At 46.0% G+C, this 24,881-nt stretch overlaps 1 protein-coding gene across 8 annotated transcripts in view; it reads right to left on the bottom strand.

Annotated features, from left to right (window-relative positions):
- MTSS1 (MTSS I-BAR domain containing 1) overlaps nt 1-24,881 on the bottom strand; it is a 160,007-nt gene that overhangs the window by 123,097 nt on the left and 12,029 nt on the right. For all 8 annotated transcript variants that reach the window (XM_078072024.1, XM_078072028.1, XM_078072030.1 and 5 more), the window contains exons 2-3: nt 13,051-13,112; nt 9,076-9,149 (exon numbers count right to left, since the gene is read on the bottom strand). In XM_078072024.1, coding sequence (XP_077928150.1) covers nt 9,076-9,149; nt 13,051-13,112 — 136 coding nt within the window. The remainder of the gene's footprint in view (nt 1-9,075; nt 9,150-13,050; nt 13,113-24,881) is intronic.

Below are 24,881 nucleotides of genomic sequence, written 5' to 3'. Positions count from 1 at the left end.
CCTCTCCCACTCCCCCTGCTTGTGTTCCCTTTCTCACTGTGTCTCTGTCAAATAAATAAATAAAATCTTTAAAAAATTAAATTAAATTAAAAAATAAAAAATGGAAAATGGTAAGACAAACTTCACCTTCATAGGGCCACTTTCATTTTTTTAAAGATTTATTTATTTGAGAGAGAGAAAGAAAGATTGCAGGCATGTGAGCAGGGGGAGGGGCAGAAGGAGAGAGAGAATCCTCAAACTCCCCTCGGAGCGCAGAGCCCAAGTGGGGCTCAATCCCAGGACCCTGAGATCATGACCTGAGCCAAAATCAAGAGTCAGACGCTTAAATGACAGCGCCCCCGCCCCCTCACCATGGGGCCAATTTTTAAAAAGTTGTTTTATCCCAAGCAGAATGTGTAAGCTTAATTGTATTGTGGTAATGAGTTAAAATGACTCAAGGTCTATCAGAGTGGAAAAGCATCAAAACAGTGAAACCCACAAGCAGGTATGCATTTATGAACCCACTTAAAAAGGCATTATGTTTTTATGTCATCCCTTTGTAGGTCAAAGACAACTCCAAAATCTCTCTAGGAGATGGAGAATTTATATCCTGAAGCGGTTTACATAATAGGCACACTTTTTAGCTTAAATATTATTATAAAAAGCAACAAGTTACAAATTTTTTATTTGTACTTCATGTAAGATTGAGACTATGACAGGTATTAAAATACAAAAATAGATGGATATGTACTCCTACACACGTACACATTTCAGCATGGAGTGGCTTGAGAAGCTGATGGAAATTCCTGAAGCTACTATCCCAGATTGTGGTACAAACAGCCCTCAGCAAAGTTGTAAGTTACATATAATTAAAATTAATTAAAATGTAAAAAATTAGGAATTCAGTTCTTCAGTTACACTAGCCACATTTCAGGTGCTCCAAAAACCACCTGTGGCGAGTAACTACCATATTGGACAGTGAAAACGCAGAACATTTCCAGCATTTCACAGAACAGCCTGGCCCAGACTAAAAGCTCCACAGGGCCAGGACCCCACAGCATACACAGCTCCTGTCAAGTCCTGGCACTGGGCCTGCAATTAAAGGGAAAACAAAAAAAGAAATGGGAGAAAAAGGTGACTTTTTCTTTGCCCGGCCAATTTCCCACTTGAACCAAATACAAATGTTCTTATTCTTCATATCTCTGTTCTTACTCCCCACACCTGCCAACATCACACCAGTGAGACTTTTCAAAATCTAACTACCAGCAGGGCACAATGTGCCTAGGGGTTCCTCAGCATAATTCATGGGAATCAAAATCAAGAAGTCAAGTTCAAAACCCTGCAAATGAAAAGCAATGGAGAGTTTCTAGGTCATCTTCCATCCAGCATACCTAGACTCGTGTTTAAAAATATGAGAGAATACAGCTGCTGGTCCATCCACCCTGCAAGCTATGAAGTGTTTCACTTTAGAAAATTTTTTTTAATATCTCAGCAACTGTTTCCTGGGCACCTAAGATGTGCCAGGCTCCAGGAAATCAGAGCTAAGGTGCCCCTATTATGGCTATATACAGGCTCTAAGCAAAATTAACCCCTGCCAGGTTTCCATAAAACTCCCTCTCCAAGGCTCCAGAAGATGCTTTATGCTAGACTCCTTTCTCTCCTATTATCTGGTAAATCCTCAGAATAAGATCATCAGAAAAATTAATACACGACCCTTGAAGTTTTCAAAACAAACTAAGCTCTTAAAAAAAAAAACACACAACTGAGCTTGTTTCCCAAAGACTTTTAAGTTCTCTCTTTTCCTAAAGGCAAAAAAATCTCAAAGACAATAACCAAAAATAACCATTCATGATCTACCGTCATATCTAGAGATGAGCAGATTGCTGTTTTAGAACCTTTTATTTTGAATCAGTGAATGGATTTGTCGACATTCCTTTAACTAGAATATACAGTTCCAGGCCTGTGAGAAGGACCTTACTTATGATTTTTTTTAAATAACCCCCCCACCCCCCAGTTTGTGGCTGAGGAGCTTCCTAGGTAGAAATCATAAGGCTCTGATTACATGAAAGAGTCTGACCTGAACACCAAAGTCAAGCCAGAAGTTAAGGGCCAGTGAAATCTCAAACCACCTATTTAAAATAAAACTCAGGGGCAAACAAAACCAGTCTGGCTGCCTCTCGGAACAGCTTCCCAGCACCTCCTCCCCGAGAAGGGAAGATTCTCTCTCTTCCCTGGGCCCAGCCATTCACCCACCTGCCCCTTCCTGTGCCTGCATCATGAAATTACTCGGCCCTCTTCAGCTACAAGAAATAAGAAGTCACACATTCCACACCAGACTGGACCTCAGGGAGAGGGGTCACCACAATGTAAGTTCTGAACCCCCATATGGAATCCAACCAAGATCCCATCCCACCAGCTTTCTGCCCCCAGGGATGACAGCCTTCCTCACCCGGATCCACTGAGGACCACGCTAGTGTGCTCACTGCTGTATACGCTCATTCATTCATTCATCAAACATTGTCTGCACTTTGCCAAATGCCAGAGAGCCACTGAGCATCTAGGTGCCCCGGCTCCTCAGAGAGGAGCTGGATGCAGGCCTGTCCTGGAGGGGCCTGCATCCTAGTACAGAGCCGGGGACGACACAGGGAGCCAGAAGCACGTGCCGCAGAGGCCCTGAGGCCCGAAGTCTCCCTCTACCTGGTGACCATCGGTATCATCAGTGACGCGACTGCTAACCTGGCTCTTGGAAAACAAGCAGCAAATCCTCGAGCATCTAAAGGGGGCGGACAGGGGGCGGAGGGAGAAGGACATTCCAGGTGTGGAATGCACACACATGCAAGCAGACAGGGTCAAAGGATTTAAGGGCTTCAGGGAGCCAGGAGCATTTCTCTATGGGTGCAAGTGCCAGCCACTGGCGGAGATGCCGCTGGACAGGTGGCTTAGGCAAGAGGCACAAACCTCGCCGGGGAGTAAAATCTCCCGAGGAACTTTAAAAAATCTGAGATTCCCAGGTCCTACCCACACCCATCTGATTCCACAGATACAAGGCAGGGCCCTGAAATCTGTATTTTTTTTAAAAAAAGGTTTTATTTATTTGAAAGAGAGCAGTGTGAGAGAGAGCAAGAGAGCGCAAGCGAGAGCGCGCAGGAGCAGGGGGGAGGGGCAGAGGGAGAAGCAGACACCCCCACTGAGCAGGGAGCCCCCCCACGTGGGACTCAATCCCAGGACCCTGGGATCCGCGACCTGAGCGGAAGGCAGACGCTTAACCGACTGAGCCACCCAGGCATCCCTGAAATCTGTATTTTAAAACCAACTTCCTGAGCGATTATGATCCACGCAGTCATATCTGGAGACCACAGCATTTAACAAAATGTATACTAAAAACGTGTAACATACACTAAAAACACATCACTATTTGCAAGAACCACTACTGGCCCAGACTAAAAGCTCCACATCACTATTTGCAAGAACCACTACTGCTTTATCCAATGTAAGCCCCGGAGACTTTCTTCACCAAAGCACAGAACCTCGGCAATCCAGGCTTGCTGAAGAAAGTGCACCTCTGGCCAACTGGACCTCGCGGGCGGTCCTAAACGTTCCAGCTTCCACCTGCCCTCCTCAAACGCACGCTGCAGGTCTGAGGGGGGGCCTTGATTTTTCTCTTCTAACCCTCCCTCTCTCCATAATCCCATGCTTAACGTTGCTTCCGCTACTCCTTTGTCTCCAGGGCAAAAACTGGAAAGTCTAAAGATAACCTAGGGGAGAGAATTTGGACGTCCAACTTCATTCATATTTTATGGACTTAATAGGGCCAACGAGATTTTTCAAATCATAAAATATTAGAGCCGAGAAAGGTTCCTCATGATCATTTAGGACTCTGTGTCCTGGGAAAACCCCTTTGAGAGTTGGGGAAATTAAAGCCCTGAAAAGTGAAATATACAGTAGTCCCCTCCTTATCTGTGGTTTTGCTTTCTGTGGTGTCAGTTACCCACAGTCAACTGTGGTGTGGAAGCAGCTGACCCTCCTCCTGACAAATCGTCAGAAGGTCCAACAGGAGCCCAACGCTATGTCATGGTGTCTTCGTCATTCCCCTCACTTCACCTCATCACGTAGGCATTTTATCATCTCTCATCATCACAAGAAGATGTTTTGAGAAATAGAAAGACCACATTCACATAATTTTTATACCATATTGTTATGATTGGTCTATTTTATTATTACTTTTTGTTGTTAATCTCTTACTGAGCCTAATTTATAAATTAAACTTTATCATAGGTATATACATATAGAAAAAAACAGTATGTAAAGCGTTCGGGACAATCCCCAGTTTCAGGCATCCAGTGAGGTCTTGGATAGTATCCCCCTTGGATAAGGGGCGGGGGATGGAGGGGCTGCCTAGTTGGCAAAACCAGAAGACAAACCCAGGCATCACAGTTCCCAATCTAGGTTACTCCAAGGTGCCACACAGATTCTTCTAATGCATTCAGGATCAAGTAACTTTAAAAGCAAATATAAGCTTATACTAAATCCAGGAGCTCCTTACATAAGGAATTGTAACTTAATGGTTAAAATCTAGGCTCTGGGCCAGACTCCTTTTACCACTTACTGGCCATGTAACCTTGGTTTAGGTTAAGTTCTCTTTATCCTGACTTCATCACCTAAAATGGAGATCACAAGCACCGTATCTCACGTTATGAGAACAGACTCAGCATATGTGATGCTCTTAGAACAGAGCCCGGCCCGCATTACTATTCAATAAAGGTTAGTTGTCATGATTTCCAACGTCGAAACCATGCCCACTCTTTTAAAGTGATGTACAAAGGCTTCTGGACATTAAAGATGATCTAGTCGGCTGGGGATCCATTTCCTTTCTTCATAAAATCTTAAACTCCTCACTCTGGGTTTGGTGTATCATTATCTAAACAGCCCTGAGATGGTTTTTCAAAGCTATAAAGTAATTACATAGGCACACAGAGGCAGCCAGAAATGAAAGTCACACAGCATTATGCTCTTCAAAGGCCCTTGTGGACACAACCAAACAATGCGGTGGTGCAAAGGGCCAGTGCTGACTAAGGCAGAGGGTTTCATCAGCTCAGTACCCCTGCCTTCCAGTCAAACAGGAGGCAGGGCCCAGTGTGCAAGGACGTGCTCACAGGTGCAGGAATCCTATTCCCCAAGAGGTGCTTCTGCTGTCCAGAGCTAAGATGCCCTCCATCCCAACCCCCTTAGTTTTTTTTTCTTTTTCTTTTTTTTTTTTTTTTTTAAGTAACTCAGACAACTGCATACCAGTCAGTCCAACATTTCTCAACTCCAATGACAGGTCGTTTGCTGGTCCATCATGGACACGAAGAAGATGGGGACTCTGCTCCACAAAGTCTGGCATTCCATGCATAGCAAATGCCTAGACACTAACTCTTTGTGGTCAGTAATATGGGAAAAGGTATACTTTCATGCTAAATACAAACTGTATATTCATTCCAGAGTGCACAATCAACAAAATATGAAACTGTATTATGGATTATGGTGCTAACAAACTCTTAAATTCCATTATGGTTTAATTATTAATCTAAATACACACATTATAATAGCAACTTATACGCATTTGTATAATGAACAAAATAGAGTTCTAACATATTTCCACATCCTATTTAACAAGTTACGTAATGACTACATTAATTTTGCTCTTATGGTGAATAGCTTTAAAAGTTTTTCCTAAATAAATTGTGTTAATAGCTAGTGCAAAATATTAGCTAAGAAGGACAAAGGAATTTCAGAGCTTTGGGAAACAATATGGAATGCTAATATTTTGGAAACCAGAGACATGCTAACTTGAGATTCTGGATGCCTGCCCAAAAGAGATGCACTTAAATTCCCTTCTATCACATTGAGCAAGGACTCAAAAAATACATCCAAAAGCTCTAAGCAAAAACAAACAAACAAACAAAAAACACAAAAAACTGGACTTTTGCAGAGGGTAGATATCAATCTGCAAACCATATAGAGTCACAGCCTTTAATAAGCTTAAGTCCAAATATATTTGCTGCTGACCAAAACAGTTTGAAGCAATTTCTACAGACCGTTTCCGTGGAGATGCACACACTTTTAAAAAGAGATTACACACAGATCTCCCAAAGGATGTATATATGGGCATTAACTGCTGCATGGCTTGAAACAGCAAATAAATGAGAGATATCCTAAATTTCCATCAACAGCAGAATGCTGAAACCGTGCTGTATCCAGACAATGAAATTCTGTTTGGGCGCTACAAAGAATGAGGCCGATCCACAGGTATGGACATGGAAAGGTAACTGTAACGTACCGTGTAGTAAAAGCACGGGAACGTGTTCCTTAGGGGCTACCTTTAGATCATCCAGAAGTACTTTACTCCACGTACCATTCTACACATCGTTCTGCAACTAGCTTTCTTCCTCCCAGACGTGTTTATACACGCAAAAAAAAAGTCTATAAATGACGCTCAACCCAATCCCTGCCAGGGGGCACTGGGAGGGTGGATTTTACTTTACAGACTTTGTTATATGAATTTTTTAAACAAAAGCGCATGGTCTAGGTTTTTCCATTTTTAAGTTAAAAATAACTTAATAAAAATCACTTCTGATGCTTGTTGACCATACAAGAAGTGCCTTCGTGTTTCTCTCTTATCACCTCTATGAAATATACCTTCTTTGTATCAACCATACCCTTTTTAGATCATGTGAGAGTTCTCACCCTCAAGAGAAAGTTCTTTCTCCCCCCAGTGCACAGGGATTTCTAGAGATCGCGAGATGTAAAGTTATTCTGGCATCGCTAAAAATGACCTGAAATCAAGTGGTTTAAAAATACATCAAAGCAGGGGTCTGTTCACTGTGACATTGTCTTTTGTCAAGTTCTTCACCTCCAAGCTGCGACTCCACCTCCATCACCGCCACAGAGAGGCTATTCTGGTTTCTTTTCCCACAGACAGTTGCTCTGTTTGTCCTCCCTGAAGCCATGAGACTTGCAGGCCCTCTGCTTTCCCACCGAGAGCCACTCCAGGGAGCAGCCTCTGCAGAAACCCCAGTTCCTGCTGTCGGCAATTACGGGAACTTGAGGGATGCTGCTCTCCTCCATCCTTGAGGGTCCCATCAATAATTAAATATGAAAATATAAAAAACTTGGGGCGCCTGGGTGGCTCAGTCGTTAAGCGTCTGCCTTCGGCTCAGGTCATGATCTCAAGGTCCTGGGATCGAGCCCCGCATCGGGCTCCCTGCTCAGTGGGAAGCCTGCTTCTCCCTCTCCCACTCCCCGCTGCCTGTGTTCCCTCTCTCGCTGTGTCTCTGTCAAATAAATAAATAACATCTTAAAAAAAAAAAAAAAAACTTTAAAAAAACAAAATATTAAAAAATTAAAAAAGAAAAGAGAAAATATAAAAAACTTATTAAGAATCACAGAGTCTCAAAAATGCAACGCCAGTGATCTCTGTCCTTTCAAATAGTAAAGCCATTCTTTTAAGGAAGACACGTTCTGATGGCCATTCTAGAAAGACATCAGTGTGACTGACAAGCCCAGTTCCCAAGACCACTGAAATAGACTATTTGAAAATAGACTCAAAAACACTAACAGTGGTGATGGTTGGGTTAAATGTTGCAGAATCTTTATAATATCCAAGTAAAAAGAGTACAATGGACACATGTCGACTATGTAAGAACTTTTTATGGGATTAAGATACGAATTAAGACCCCTATCAAGCTGACAAACCAGATCAAGTCCTTCCAACCACTGCTCTAGTGCCTCCATCCCATTCTCCTAGGGAACCTTTCGAAACACCGTTGGCATCTTGGAAATAAGGGGAAATATTACCTCCCCTGGGAGAACCTCGACTCCCTGAGCTGAGCTAATTGCTCACTTTTCTGTATTCCCCCAGCACGCTTCTCTACTACTATTACTGTACTAAACATATTACTTCTACCGCTAAATTCTCTATTCACACATCTCCTCCCTACCCCCCACTCAATTGCAAACCCCTCCAGGACACGAAGAATAAATAATATATTGATTTTTGTGGTCCCATAATAGTACCTAAAATATTAGCAGTTCTCAAGTTTCTTGAATGAATGAGAAGTATCCTCACTGCAAATTCATTTGAATATTTAATTAGACACCGATGGTAAAGGGGTACCAACTGAAACCCGCTGGAGGTATCCATCATGTGTTTCAGAGAAGCTAAACCCTCGTGGGACTGACAGCAACCCCCCAAAACTCACCCCCAATACCCATGTTTTCCAGTGTTACCATGACAATGAACAGACAGTATACAAGCAGACCCAGAAAAATAAGGCAAAAAAAAAAAAAAGAGGCAGGAGAGCTTCCCTGCCTGGGAATGAAAAGGAAAGCACCCCCCCTTTGAACAGGGGTCTCCATGTTCTGGGTGATGTTGTCTTTCTGACAATGGCGGTGGATAGGGGAGCTTCATTTTCTCTTTCTACCTCTCATGTTTTTATTCTAGTCACTGAAACTATTAAAAAGTTGCACAAGATTTCCCTTTGTTCATTGATTTAATAAACCTTTTAAACACCTGCTATGTGCTAGGCACCATTTTGGGGGAGTTCCGACATGAATACGTCATAGTCTCAAGGGGTTTGCCATCCAGTGTGGGAGACACACAGATCCAACACAAGAGGACACGACTTACACAAGGGATCCTTGCAGAAAAATGCTCTATCTGATCATTCTCGCCGCTTCCCTCTCCACAAGGGAATAAGGAAAACCTTAGGACAGACAACCCGTGTGAGGAGGGAAGGACGGCAACCAAACACACGGTTCCAGGCTCGGCAACCAGCACGTCATTAAAAGTGACCCACACCACACACCAGGCCCCCTCCCACACAAACCGTGCCTCCTTTTCTCTACTTTTCACGCCCCCTCTCACATGCTTCGTTATCTGGAGGACTGTCTGCAACTTCCAATATGGGGAATCCCACAGAGTTTTCTAGGAAGTTAAAACCGTGAGTCAGCTAAGCTCTGATAACTTCAGCCGTAGCTCCCCGTGAAGCCACCCAAGGGTAAGAGCCCACATGCTGCATTCGGTTCGCGCTGGAAGCCGTCCCTCCATCTGCTTACCACGTGTGTTGGTCGCCATGTCAGCCACTTTCTGAAAGGCGTCCAAGAAGGCAGCCGCTGCTACTACTGTGGTCCTAAAATGCAAACAGAGAACAAAAACATGAGGAATGTCTCATGCAAGTTCATTACAGCTAAAGGGTTAACACCTCTGCAGGGAACGGAATGCAACCTTCTGGGAGAAATGACTCAACTGGACGTGGACAGGCACGGGCTTGGCAGGCCCCCTTGTTTGCTCAGGAAGCATTTCTCCCCATATTAGCACTCTCTCCCGAAAATACCCAGTGCATTCGGGGCTGGTCAGTAATTGTGGGCAATTCCTCCCATCCTGTTCCACCTGATGACATAATTACTGGGCCAAATTTCACAAAGGAGGAAAGACAGGTGTTTCTAACCTAAAAGAAAAACATTAAAAACTAGAAATGGTACAGGTGAAATTCATTTTAGAATAGGCAAACAGCATCTCTATGTGGACTGGGAGATGGAATCTTAGAGAGAGAGCCTCTGCTTCAAATACTTCATATTAGAGTTGGGAAAATGGAGACAAGTTCAGAGTGACTTTCAAAAATCACCAGTTCATCTCAGAATTGGAATGGATGTAGCCTGGCAGGATGCACAGTCCCGTGCTCATCTGCTGCAGGACAAGATCCTAGCTGTGTGACTTTTCCCCCTAAATCCCACTTATAATGAAACAGACTATTTTTTCAACCTTAGAATGCTATCTCGACTGCATCTTCTGAATTCCTTGAGACTGAGGAGAAGTCACTACAGTCATCTGCTGTCCTAGAAATTATTTTGAGTTCTTCACATCCTCTTGAGAACTCTGTGGTCTACCGGTTCCTAGCACTGTGATCCCAAGACGTCATCCAGTGAAGTTAGATAAGCTCCGCTACCCACGAGGACCTGGGCCTACAACACACAAGCCAGCCCCAGGACTCGCACACATGGACTTCACAATCCAGCGTGGAGCCTGAAGTGCATTTCCAAGTTTCTCACATATGAATCTAGTCTTTGCTCAGCATTCCTAAGAACGCAAAGCTGTAGAAGGAAGAACATGAGAATAAGGACTAGAAAGGAAGGACTTCAAGATGGAACTGAAGAAAGGAACCCTATACCTCAGCAACAGTAGCTCTGACACAGAAGGTTCTGGAAGGTGCTGGGAGTGGTCTCCAGGAAAACCCGGGCCACAGTCCCTTAGCGCCAAACTGCAGAATGAAGCCTGATATTGTCCGGTAGAGCAAGAAAATATTCTGCTCAAATTAAAAAAAAAAAAAAAGACACACAGAACAAAACTGAAAGAAAAAAGCCCCTCTGAAGTGTATTTTTCAAAGAGTTGACATCAAATGCAAACCCTGGAAAAGTTAGCTTTATCAAACATCCTGGGATTTATACATAATTCATTCTGATTGACAATTAATATCTGACACAATGGCTGGATTGATTCTCGTTCAAGTCAATGCTGATCATCCCAATTTAATGAGCCAGCTGTAGAGGTGCCTTGCTACACGGGCTCCCCTGAAAAGGAGGATGGCGGTCAAGTGTGCGGAATCAGGAGCTTTTAACCACTGCCCTCCAGTGAGTCCTATTTCATTGTCTGCTGTCGTCATGAGACATCCTGGTTCTCTGACGGGGCTGAGCCACCATGCATGCGCCCACAGCACCGAGCAGTGATTCAGCGTACACACTCCAAGCTTATTCGCCTCTCCTACGGGCTTCTCATCCTTTCTTTACTACTGAAAACTAAACCATGTGCAGGAGGCTCTCAGCTGGGTACTCCTAGTTTGACAAAATAAAGAAATGGTCCCTGTCCTCAGGAGGCCTAAACGTTGTGAATAAAATATATAAAATGTTCTTTGTACCAATGGGGATAAGATTGCTTTAAGTTTTGGGGCGCGTGGGTGGCTCAGTTGGTTAAGCAGCTGACTCTTGATTTCAGCTCAGATCATAATCTCAGGGGTCCTGGGATCGAGCCCCCTGTCAGGCTCTGTGCTCAGCGGGGAGTCAGCTTCAGGTCTCTCTCTCCCTCTGCCCCTCCCCCACGCTCTTTCTAAAATAAATAAATAAATCTTTAAAAAAAAAAAGATTGCTTTAAGTTTCATTGTAACTGATTAGCTGTGCTAAATAAATAATTACTTTAAGTTTTAGCTTCCTCTTTGGTAGAAGGGGAAGAGAGCATCTTCTCCTTGGTCAACCCTGAAAGGCTGCCAGACAATTAAATGCAGTCAGAAAAGAAATGAGGCAGGGTGGCGGGGGAGGGGTACTCAAATGTTTTTCTGGTTTATTCCAGGAGGGACCTCCTACAGGATGGAGGGTAGGTGTAGCTCCTTGCATTCAGAGAGAGGAGGTTGGAGCTGGCCCAACAGAAAACCTTTACAAGTTCCCCCTTTTTTAAAAAGTCTGTTCAAGTTCTTAAGCACCAAAATGGTAAAGGATTTGACAAGCCGAAAAGGGGCTATATGCCTGAGATGACTGTCCATCTGGAAGACCACTCACAGCTTGGGATATCCTAGGTTCATGGGATAGAAATCCCAGGCCCCACGAAGCTGACAAAATGGAATAGGAAAGATCCTTCCTTCTGGAGGTCCTCTCTTCTGATCTACAGGGGAGCCATGGATGTCCAGTCTTATGGCTACAGCTCCTGACATCCATGGGTAAAGCACCAAGAGGTTATGTCATCCACGTGGCTTTTTATCCTAGAAAACACCTACCTGCTTTGTCCTCTGGAAAACCACCTCCATACATCCAAACCAACTGATGTCATCCCCCATATGCCATGAACGGGAATCATGAAAATTACTGCTTTTTAAAATGTCCCATCCCAGGGGCGCCTGGGTGGCTCAGATGGTTAAGCGTCTGCCTTCGGCTCAGGTCATGATCCCAGGGTCCTGGGATCGAGCCCCACATCGGGCTCCTGGCTCAGCGGGGAGCCTGCTTCTCCCTCTCCCTCTGCCTCTCTCCCTGCTCATGCTTTCTCTCTGTATCTGTGTCTCAAATGAATAAATAAAATCTTAAAAATAAAATAAAATGTCCCATCTCTCATGGGGCACCCACCAAGTGGGTAGCCCTTCTCCCCACTAAAAGCATATAGCTGTAACGAGAAGATGCTGACAAATTTTCTATTTCATATCAAATGATACATGAGCAAGCACAAGACAAGGCAACAATAATAGCCCCTTAAAGCCGCTCAGCCCTAGATCTTGTTCTTTTTTAAGCAGCTTCATTGAGACATAATTTGTATACCATAAGATTCACCCTTTTTGGGTGTGTGATTCAACAATTTTTTTAGTAAAGTTAGAATTTTGCAACCACTACCACAAGCCAATTTTAGAACATTTCCATCACCCCCAAAAGATTTCTCTTGCCCATTTGTACTCAATCTCCTGTTCCTCTCCTAGTCCCAGGCAACACTAACCTATATCTGTCTCTACAGATCTGCATTTTCTAGACATTTCACACACATGGAATTATACAATAGTCAACAGCAAGTTGTAAACTCTTTATAAAGACAGGCAGTGGGCAGAATGGACTATGCAGCCAGACTCAGGTTCAAATCCCTGCTCTGCCATTTACTAGCTGTGTGACATTGGACAAGCTACTTAGCTTCTCGTTGCCTTAGTTTTTTCATCAGTAAATTGAGGATAATAACTGTACTTACCCCTTGGGGTTGTGAGATGTAATTAATTTAACATATGCCTGGCACACAGTGAACATTACATAAATGTTGCTCATTATTACCTTACATATGATACCTCATTTGACTCCCAAAACTCCTGTGGAAGTAGAGCAGATAGGAGTTCGGTTTTACGTATGGGAATCGGGGGGTAAGAAGTGGCAGTGCTCACATTAGAACCCACTACATGCTTCTGTATCTGTAATGCTTCCAAAATTAACCTCAATCTGCATCCTGGGTCTGTCCTATTCCATCCTCTGTCTAAGGATGTTGCCATTTTTCTGGGGATGACATGCTTCTCTACTTACCGAAGCTGGGACTGTAGCTTTCCTGCTTTGTTTATGAAATCTTCCCACACTGGATAGCTCCCCTACAACAAAACAAAGTCATCAATCAGTAAGGCACACTGTGATAGACATCTGATTAAGACAATAACAGAACACCCAATTCCAATTATACAGGGAACAACCTGTGTGCGCGCTCTTCCTCTGCAGTCTAGGATATGGTGCCCAGATTATATATAAATGCATTGGCTCCGAAATGGGTTTAGAATGTGCTCAGGCCCTGTTATCTTGTAAATACTACAAACGCCAATTTGAACACGTTTGGCAGAATCTAACACATACATGGATAGATCACTTTTTGAGTAACAGATGGTGGGTCCAAATTCAAGATATGCAGAACATTTAAGGCTCTGACCGGAACCGCCTGACCCTGGCCACGGCTTTTCCCACCCTCATCCCCCAAGGGCAGGGAGGAGGGAACCAGAGTGATTGGCGCTCCTCCCCAGGACAGTGACTGACAGCCACTGGGAAGCATTACTAACCCATCAGAATCTCAAGGTTGAGAAGTTATCGAAGTGTAGCCACCCAGTTGATGGCTTGAACCCAGCACCTACACACGACATGACAACATGTGGATCCCCAGCACACTTCAGCTCACAAGGAACTCAACACCCTCCTGTGGGAGCCTCTATCTGCCATCGTGTCCTCTGTGTCCATGCGGCACCGGCTTGAACCTTCTGGGGACCCTCAGGGTGACGCCCAACCCCGCTTCCGTGTGGAAGTCTTTTCAAAGAACTGAGGAAAACCAGCACATTCCTCCAGCTTTCCCTTCTCTCCCCATTTGCAGTTCATGTTCTACCCAGGACCGTGTTTCACGTCCCTGCAGCGTCCTGGGGACACGGCAAGGTATCGCTCTCTCCCCTTTTAAGGGCGGTACTCAGACACAAACTCAAAACTGCAGGTGCAATTCTGACCGGGGCAAACCAGAGTGGGGCGTGATACCTCCCCTACACGGACACGTTCAATTGATATTAAGATCAAGGAGCCAAGCAAGAGGGGATGCAAAATAAACCCATAAAAGGAGAAGCCATGGCTAAAGAAGCAGAGTTTGGCACAGAATAGTTTACATACAGAGCTAAGACTCAACACCTGCGGGGTGATACTTGCTGCCTCCTGAGCTGGCGGTTTAAGGAACGGAGGGAGAAATTCTGCTGAAGTTCATCATCTCATCTTCCACTAATTACAGAAGCCCACCAAAACAGGCTGCGACGGCAACTGAGCCAAAACATGATGATTTCATCTTCCTACTGATTTGAATGGTCTTAGTTTCTTACCCTGGCGTACAGTTAGTTGCTCAACCTTGCCACCACTGACATTTCGGGCCAGACGGTTCTTTTCTGTGGGGGACTGTTCCGTGCACTGTAGGGTGTTCAGCACCATCCCTGACCTCAGCTTCACTAAATGCCAATAATAGGGGCACCGGGGTGGCTCAGTCGGTTAAACGTCTGACTCTTGATTTCAGCTCAGGTCAGGATCTTAGGGTCCTGGGATGGAGCCCTGCATCAGGCCCTGCACTCAGTGGGAAGTCTGCTTGAGGATTCTCTCTCTACCCCTCCCCCTGCTTGCAGGAGCCCACTCTCTTTCTCTAAAATAAATAAATAAATCTTTAGAACAAAGAACCACTGCTTTACAGGGATGCTTGAGCCCCTCCCCCCGCACTGGGCTCCCTGCTCAGCGGGGAGTCTGCTTGTCCCTCTCCCCCTGCCCCTCCCCCGGCTCACTCTGTCTCTCTCTAATAAATAAATAAAATCTTTAAAAAATAAAATAAAATAAAGGGATGCCTGAGAAACTAATTTCTTTTGGTCATCTGAAGTTCAGCAATTTCTTCAGTATTTCACTTAAGTTTCAATTCTGTTAAAGTAAAATTAAATATATTTTTATTTTACATCTTATCATAAAAGTGCCTCTTTCTACGTTTCTCTAGCTATCAAGTCTGTCTGAAAATGAGCAGAGAGATATCTGGAAAATTGTCTACCAACGTTCAAATGGCCTATTTCTGGAAGCTGAGATTTGGACCAATGTGTTGCGTTCTGGTTTGTATTTTCCTATATGACCACAGTTTTTTTGTTTTTTGTTGTGTGTGTGTGTGTGTGTGTGTGTGTTTTAATTAAGGGTCATGTATCATTTTTACGAAAACAACAGTCATTATTTTTTTTAATTTTAAGATCAAACTAGAGGTTCTGGCAATAAGAGCACCATGAAGTTACAAACCTCCCAAAGCCTAAAGTCTGTTTCACAGGTGCTGCTAGAGCACATCCATCAACTCTGCATCTGAGACCTGCTTGGCCCAACTGCAGGTCTCGGGATTTATTCCCCCAAGCGACAGTTGGCTCCTATGGGGCACTAAGCTGCACCAGGCCAGGCATCCTGTCTGACTGGCTCCTGGCAGAGGCCCTTTGGCAGCCACACCTGAGCTCCTGACACCAATATCCACACACAGGTCCTATCACCACATTGCTAAGCCACACAGCCTCCATCTCGTCTTTGTGCCCCAGTGGGCTGCTTCTACCCAAGAGCATAACTTTATTTTAACTTAGGCTGAATGAATCCTTGACAGCTCAAGCTACCATTCCAGGCCCATCAAGACCTTGTGGGGAAATCCAATTATAACACCTAACGTATTTACCATTTTCTTATCAAGTATGAACACCCTTTCTACATCTATATCCAAGTAATTAAAGGGGCAAGGGCTGAGATCAGAGTTCTCTGGCTGGCCGCGAGAGATCTATGTCCCATGGACATCAGCATACTTAAGAGCACAAGAGTTCAACCAACCAATTACAGCCTCACCTCGCCTTTTCTTCTCTTTCAGATCCCCGGGAAAGTATGAGAAGCTTTTTGAAAAGCCTAAACATGCTCAGACATACTGACCACCAACTTCCAGCCAAAAGGTACCAGCATCGCTCATCTACACAAAGGAGGCCATGACCGCCGCCGGGCCTTCCTATCCCCAGCACCAACCACTCCCCTGCAGGGGCCCCTGTGAGAAGGTCACTGAGATGCTCCAGAAGATGGAAGAAAAAGGTGAGGCACATTCAATGAGAACACGCCAGAAAGACAACAGGTCTGCGCAGGAAGCACACAGTCCTGATTTCTAGCCATGGCTGCGCCAGCCAAGTATTAGGGCAAGTCACTTTACCTCTCAGGGCCTGCTCCTTACAAAGACAAACAATAAAAACAAATAATTCCATCACCATTACTGAACACGGACATCACTGAACACTAAAAGAATGGAGGGAAGGAATAAGGGGATAAGTCACTACTTCTCGGGGTTGGTGGGAGGGATAACAGACCTGCAGTTGGGCCAAGCAGACCTCAAAAGCGCTCAGTGCAACGCCGGGCACTCTGTCAGTGTCCAATAAACATTGGCCAGGAATGACCCAAGGGTCTGCAGGGCCCTGTAATCTCACTCAGGCTACTGGCACAGATGTTGAAGCCTCGAAGTCAGACTGTCTGTCCAGGCTGGAATCCTGCATGCTAAGTGCAGAACCAGCTGCACCTCACAACTAGTTAACCAGCTGGGTGTAGGGAGTCAGACTAGTCTCTGCCGCTCCCCGGCACATGATAGAAGGAGTACTCAGACCGACATGAATGTGCCTGAAATCAACTGCTCAAAGCACTTAAAAAAACAACTTATCTGCCCCCACCACTTGGGAGCCTCATTTCAGTCTTTACCAAATTAGCAACAAAAGGAGGGTCCCCTCTCTAGTCAAGGGGTGCAGCACACAGCTCTCCGCCCACGAACACCCACTCAGCCAGAAGAAGGCTGCCAAAAGCAGCTCTTTCCTGATTTAATGATATTTGACAGTCTATCAAAGAGTGTCAGGCCCACCTGTTTTAGGCAATATATAATTTAATGGATTCTAAAAAAAAAAAAAAAAATGAACTTCTAAGAACAGAAGACAAAACCTCCTTGTTGAGAATTTTTTTTTAAAGTGCGTAAATGTTATTAAAATTTAAAGGCAAGGTGATGTTGGATTGTTCTAGATCTAGTTTTTTTCTTTTAAGTTTCTTTCAAGGTTAAAAAAAAAAAGTTTCTACCCACCTGAAAAGTAGCTTTACTACAAAAATTCAAAAGCCTGGAGGAAGTGAGAGGAGAGAGAAGAAACTTGAAGAAAGAGTTAAAGGTAACAGAGAAAAAGCCAGGGCTTCTTCTAGACTCTTAAGACCAAGTCAAAGAGAATATACTCGAGTTTCAAAAGAAATCTGCAGATCAAGATGCCATATCCACTGAGAACCCTATCAGAAAACAATCCCAACACAGTCCTTAATTTTCTCATCTGCACCTCCCACCAACGAGTCCCAGAAAGCTCTCCCGCGAGGCCATTGGTTCTGACGGGGCTCCATTCACGTTTGAGGAAATCCCCAGGAACACAGTCCTGGGGCTGTGAAAAATCTCCACACAGACCCCTCTGTGGGGTTCACCAGAGAACACAAAGATTTCACAACTTTCCAGACAGACCAAAATCAAAGAAAATAAGACTCCCGCCAAGCACCCGGGCTCTGCCAAGTCCAAAGTCACAGGCAACGGGTACATGACTCCCGTCTCCCTGGAACCCCTTGGCTTTCTATGGAGAAGAGGGCAGGTTTTGAACCCCAGGCGATTTGTTGAAAATAAAACTCACACCACACTGGATTCTGAGAGAAAGGAAAAGTCCCCTATTCCAAAACGAGTTTGTTTACAAATATGTAAAGGACTCCCTTGATCAAGTTGCAAGACTGCCCCCCTTCCTACAGCAACAGAGGGGGGGCTTCCTTGAAGACAGGCTATTATAGCTCACACCTCTGCATCCACCAGGTGGGCTGCCCACCATGCTCCCCACCCCACACACCCGCCACTGACAGCTGTTCTCTCTTCTAACCTCCAGGGGCATCCAACAACTAGAAAACTCCTATTCAGCCATAATAAATACAATCTTAAAAAAAAAAAAAAATCCCAAGTCACCTAGGTGACAAGAGAACCTAACTCACAGGCCACATACCTTACAGCAGTCTGGTCCCTTAGGGAGGGGGTGGGTGGTGAAGTCTTTTACTTACTTCTGAGAAAAAAGACCCACCCAATCTCTGTCAACTCCCCAAGAGGCTGGTGGCCACTTAAGCAAATATGGAAGTTGGCTTCCCCACCCCCACCGTCCAAGCTGAGCTCTGGGAACACCCCAGGGTCCCTCTCCTCTTCTCCCTCCCCTTCCTCCACTCTCCCCACAGCCAGAAGGCGGGACAGGCCACTTGCCTAATGCAGGGCGCAGGACACAGCACCCAGCCAGTGGCTGTTGTGGCTTGGGGTTCTGTTTTGCTTTGTTTTGTTCTGTATTAAACAGAGGCCCAGGATGGCATCCCACACACAGAGCAGAAGAATAAACTGTGTGTAACTCATCGGCACGGCTGGTTAACGATGCCCCATAAATAATGCAGCAACTGCCTCTCCCAGCCCAGCCCACTGTGGCAGCGGGACCTCAGGGGACAGCTGAGGGAACCAGACACCCGCGCTGGGAACTCGGGGGAGCCGGGAGCCGTGGTCAGAGAAGGGGCAATGTGAGAAGAGCCAGAGCTAGAGAAGAGTCTCCCAAGGAGGAAGACTGCAGCTTAGCTGAGAACAAACGAGAGACTGGCTCCAGGGAGTGGGTTCCAGCTCAGAGGCCTCTGTCCCGCCCAAAGGTTCCAGAGGGATGCTGGCTCGCCATGCTGCTGAGAACTCAAGTCCTGGGCACACGACTGCACGGGTAACCTCCCAAGCCCCTCTTCTCACCCTGGCGACATGACCACCATCATCATCATCATCAAGCATCACCAGTTTCTAAAACAGTTGCTTGGTGCCAGGTGCATGGATCAGCAGGTCTCACACTTTCACTTCCATGCCCATCACCTGGGGATCCTGTAGAAACACAGGCTCGGATTCCCTTGGTCCGGATGTCACGTGTTTCACCTAAGCGACGCTGAGGCTGTTGGCGCACAGACCACGCTGAGGAGCACAACCTGATACACATTCCGTTCCGTGCTCACAACACCCCGCCGAGGCAGGTGCTACTGTTATTTCGCAGCCAAGGAAATGGAGGACCGACTTTGGGGCCCAAGGGCTACCCTGACTCTGGGAAGTACAAGCCACGAGACGAACAGACCCAGCTACCCAGCCCAGCCCCCGGGCTGCAGAGGGCCGCTCAGTAGGCAGGCTGGGTCCCGCTCGGTCCAAGAAGGGAGGTACGAGGGCTCCCCAACCTGCAAATGCTCCAGGGGAGCTAGAGATGGTCATGAGCCTCAACCACGTGAAAAAGAAACCACGAGACACAAAACAAAGAAAAGCCCTTCGTGTAGAAAAAGGTCTGGAAGGAATGAACCCGAAATGTTCACAGGTGCTGTCGTCCTTGGTGCGATTATGGGTAACGATCACATCTTCAGGTTTTCGATGGACTGATGGGGACTGATCAGGTTCTAGCTGACAGCCCGTCTGGAGGATCTCTACAGGCTACTGCTGTCAGCACCCCAAGCCACCAGCCTCCCCCCCCGCCCCGCCCCCCGGCAGATCTGCAGGAACCTCCTCAGGGCGAGCACGAGTAACGCAACCCTCAGCAGCCCTCCTCCTCCTCTCCCAGGTCACCCCTTGGTGTGGACTTTGGGGAAATGAAAAGCAAAGCTTCCAGAGGAAGCTTCTGATCTGAGCAGGAGTGCCTCTGGACCCCATGTGCTTCTACAAGCACGAGGCAGGAATCGGCAGCTTCCAGAAGTGGGTGTGCAGGATGAAGGACAGGGCCCCTAACTGCCTGTCACAGCTTTGTCCCAAAAGCCACCCTTCCCCACCCTATCCTGTAAGAGGAAGGGCTCCTGAGATCCTCAGATGAAAGGCACTGTGTAAGCCCATCCATCATAAAAACCATTCCTGGGCTTTTATTCTCTGATTGGGGCCTGCCTAATCCACTAATTATCCCTGTCCATCAAATGGATGACAGCCTTGGGGATAATCAATGGTTGCTTCCTCCACACGCCCACCCTCACCCACTTGCCCAAGCTCACCAGCAATAAATACGCCTATGAAAAGGAAGATTTAACCACAAAAGGTGCTCCCTCCACCCAACCTCCCCTCTCAAACTGCTCCATTTGTAACCGTAAGACCCTAATAAAGTCAAGGACATCAGGCGTCTTCTTCCTCCAGTGCTATGTGGTTCTATGCCCACAATGCCTGTTTTCTGACACATGGGTAGGTCGCCACTGGAAATAAAAGAAGAACCAACCAAATATGTCAACTGTACCTTCAAAGTATTGTTGTTGTTGTTGTTGTTAGATTTTCTACCAAGAGGCATTCCTTTGTCTATTCTGAGCCTTCCAGCAAAAGAGCCACTGGCCACATGGACTTAAATTTAAATTCACTACGATTAAATGAAATGTAAAATCAGTTCCTCACACCAGTGCTCGTGAGCCCCACGTGGCCCGTAGTACTAGGCTGCGCGGATGCAGAACACGTCCCCCGCTGCTGACGGGGCCATCGGACAGCGCCGGCCATCGGGGGACAAAGCCACTCTGGGCACCCGGTCTTGTTCTACACCTCAGTGAGGTTTCTGGTCCCATTGTTTCACTCTTGCAAAAACTGGTGTGCGTACCATGCACTACCATTTCTATGAAAATGGAATCCTGCTCCTCTCCCTCTTCCCCAAATTCACCCTCTCCCTGCCCAAATCTGTGCTACCCCAGTGGTCACCTGAGGCCATCTAGGAGTCCAAGTGTATTTCATGATCATCACTAAGAACCCCATCTCACGTTTCCATAGTACTTGAGGGTATAAAGGGCTCTCAGGACAACCCCTGCCAGGGTACTTGGCGGAACCAACCCCAAAACGGATTTTTTTTTTTTTTCTATGCATTTATAAATATTTTTAAATCTTTTTTATTTATTTTTTTTTAATTTTTTTATTGTTATGTTAATCCCCATACATTACATCATTAGTTTTAGATATAGTGTTCCATGATTCATTGTTTGTGCATAACACCCAGTGCTCCATGCAGAACGTGCCCTCCTCAATACCCATCACCAGGCTAACCCATCCTCCCAACCCCCTCCCCTCTAGAACCCTCAGTTTGTTTTTCAGAGTCCATCGTCTCTCACGGTTCTTCTCCCCCTCCGATTTCCCCCCCTTCATTCTTCCCCTCCTGCTACATTCTTCTTCTTCTTTTTTTCTTTCTTAACATATATTGCATTATTTGTTTCAGAGGTACAGATCTGAGATTCAACAGTCTTGCACAATTCACAGCGCTTACCAGAACACATACCCTCCCCAGTGTCCATCACCCAGTCACCCCATCCCTCCCACCCCACCCCCCACTCCAGCAACCCTCAGTTTGTTTCCTGAGATTAAGAATTCCTCATATCAGTGAGGTCATATGATACATGTCTTTCTCTGTTTGACTTATTTCGCTCAGCATAATACCCTCCAGTTCCATCCACGTCGTTGCAAATGGCAAGATCTTATTCCTTTTGATGGCTGCATAATATTCCATTGTATATATATACCACATCTTCTTTATCCATTCATCTGTTGATAGACATCTTGGCTCTTTCCACAGTTTGGCTATTGTGGACATTGCTGCTATAAACATCGGGGTGCACGTACCCTTTTGGGTCCCTACTTTTGTATCTTTGGGGTAAATACCCAGTAGTGCAATTGCTGGATCATATGGTAGCTCTATTTTCAACTTTTTGAGGAACCTCCATACTGTTTTCCAGAGTGGCTGCACCAGCTTGCATTCCCACCAACAGTGTAGGAGGGTTCCCCTTTCTCCGCATCCCCGCCAACATCTGTCATTTCCTGACTTGTTAATTTTAGCCATTCTGACTGGTGTGAGGTGGTATCTCATTGAGGTTTTGATTTGGATTTCCCTGATGCCGAGCGATATTGAACACTTTTTCATGTGTCTGTTGGCCATTTGGATGTCTTCTTTGGAAAAATGTCTGTTCATGTCTTCTGCCCATTTCTTGATTGGATTCTTTGTTCTTTTGGTGTTGAGTTTGATGAGTTCTTTATAGATTTTGGATACTAGCCCTTTATCTGATATGTCATTTGCAAATATCTTCTCCCATTCTGTCAGTTGTCTTTTGGTTTTGTTGACTGTTTCCTTTGCTTTGCAAAAGCTTTTTATCTTGATGAAGTCCCAATAGTTCATTTTTGCCCTTGCTTCCCTTGCCTTTGGCGATGTTTCTAGGAAGAAGTTGCTGCGGCTGAGGTCGAAGAGGTTGCTGCCTGTGTTCTCCTTTAGGATTTTGATGGGACTCCTGTCTCACATTGAGGTCTTTCAACCATTTGGAGTCTATTTTTGTGTGTGGTGTAAGGAAATGGTCCAGTTTCATTCTTCTGCATGTGGCTGTCCAATTTTCCCAACACCATTTGTTGAAGAGACTGTCTTTTTTCCATTGGACATTCTTTCCTGCTTTGTCAAAGATTAGTTGACCATAGAGTTGAGGGTCCATTTCTGGGCTCTCTATTCTGTTCCATTGATCGATGTGTCTGTTTTGTGCCAGTACCATACTGTCTTGATGATGACAGCTTTGTAGTAGAGCTGGAAGTCTGGAATTGTGATGCCGCCAGCTTTGCTTTTCTTTTTCAACATTCCTCTGGCTATTCGGGGTCTCTTCTGGTTCCATACAAATTTTAGGATTATTTGTTCCATTTCTTTGAAGAAAGTGGATGGTATTTTGATGGGGATTGCATTGAATGTGTAGATTGCTCTAGGTAGGATTGACATCTTCACAATATTTGTTCTTCCAATCCATGAGCATGGAACGTTTTTCCATTTCTTTGTGTCTTCCTCAATTTCTTTCATGAGTATTTTATAGTTTTCTGAGTACAGATCCTTTGCCTCTTTGGTTAGATTTATTCCTAGGTATCTTATGGTTTTGGGTGCAATTGTAAATGGGATCGACTCCTTAATTTCTCTTTCTTCTGACTTGTTGTTGGTGTATAGGAATGCCACTGATTTCTGTGCCTTGATTTTATCTCCTGCCACTTTACTGAATTCCTGTATGAGTTCTAGCAGCCCCAAAACGGATTCTTGCAATCTGTCAAATCCACCCTGGGGAGCCATGGCCTGGCCACACCGTACACACTTCATGGGCTCTGGCACCTTCCTATGAACAGTGCCTGCCCCACAACCCCCAAGCCCCACCCCAGGCTGCCAGGAAGGACACCCGGGGGCGGGGGGGGGGGGGGGTGTCACCGAAAAAGGCACTGACTGTGTTTGATACCTGTACACTCGCTGTCCTCTCTTTCGTCTTCCCACAGCGTGTCCTCCTGGCCTGGAGAGAGCACCCTGGGGCGCAGCCATACTCCGGAGTCTGAAAGGACCCATGTGATGTAGGCGTCAAGAGCATGGCGCTACGGTCAGACTGCCCGACTTCACATCTGCCCACTGGATGACCTAGGCGACTTAGTCACCCGCAACTGCCCTGTCTTCATGTGTAAAGGACACCTATGCTAGGCCCCACCTCCAAGGATGGTAATGAGGGTAAGGGAAGTAGTGCAGGCGTTTAGAAGGGTGACGGGCACTTAGGACTCAATAAATCCCAGCGATTGCTATTTTCAGGAGTCTACATGCGATGCCAGCCACCCTAGCTGGGGCATTTAATGAGCACCTACTATGGTAGGAGTGGGGTGGAGGCCGTACAGAGATAAGGAGCCAAAGCACTGAGGAACTCAGGCCAGTAGAACACGGATGCGGATGCGTTAGCCACCATTCGGAGGGCACCACACTCCAAATATAAAGTACCAGAAGGTGCGGTTGGTGTAAGCTTCCCGGGGCGGGGGGGGGGGGGGGGGGGGAGCCTCACCTAGGTCTTTAAGGACAAAGGGGCGTTTTCCTGGCAAAGGGGCAGGAAATAAAGAAGGGAGACAGTTTTCCTTGCAAAAGAAAGAATTGGCAGAGGAAAGGGAATACAGAAGATCATGCTGCATTTAGGCATGAGAGTCATTTTGGGGTGTAATCTGGGGGCACGGGAGAGGGGAGCAGGGAGATCCTTCCTACTTACCTCATGAGCTGCAAAGGAGGCTCTTGGTGCCCAAGAACCACTTCTACTTGCCCTGTTCCTGGTATAATCACAACCTACCAGAGACTCACTAGGAATGTCTGCTACGACTACAGAGGCCTGAGCCCCACCCCACAGCTACACAATGGACATCTCTGAGGCCCAGACACCTGCACTGAACACACTCCCCAGGGCACACTCACACTTTCTTGCTAAAATCACACACAGCAAGATTTGAAAATCACCACACCAGGGGCGCCTGGGTGGCTCAGTCCGGTTAAGCATCTGCCTTTGGCTCAGGCCAGGATTCCAGGGTCCTGGGATCCAGCTCCATGTCGGGCTCCCTACTGAGCGGGGAGTCTGCTTCTTCCTCTCCCTGTGCTTGTCCTCTCTCGCGCTCTACTAAATAAAATCTTTAAAAAAAAAAATTAAAATCACCACACCAAATAAGACGCTTCGTCCCTCTGAGGCCCAGCAAGCTGTGGCCTCAGCAATTTCTCTGTCCCGATATTCAAGTCTAGCTCCTTGAGAAATAATCCCTGGTGATGAGCACCTGCACGTGGGAAGAGGAACGGGTACGTGCTTTCTGAACGGCACTGGGCAACGTGTTTGAAATGCCTTGAAAAGTCCGTACCTTTGACCCAGGATAAAGCCTTCAGGGGAAACTGTCCATGCAAATCAATGTCTAGCTACAAGGATATACTCACTGCAGTGCTGCTTATAATTAGTGAAAAACCGGACACAGCCTAAACACGAAATCAGCATGGGACGGACAGAACTGTGCCCACCTTAAG

The sequence above is a fragment of the Halichoerus grypus genome, chromosome 5, assembly GCF_964656455.1.
Source record: "Halichoerus grypus chromosome 5, mHalGry1.hap1.1, whole genome shotgun sequence".
In the NCBI taxonomy this organism is placed as follows: domain Eukaryota; kingdom Metazoa; phylum Chordata; class Mammalia; order Carnivora; family Phocidae; genus Halichoerus; species Halichoerus grypus.
The sequence above is the reverse complement of the archived record's forward strand: the minus strand, read 5'-3'. Positions and strand labels throughout refer to the sequence as shown.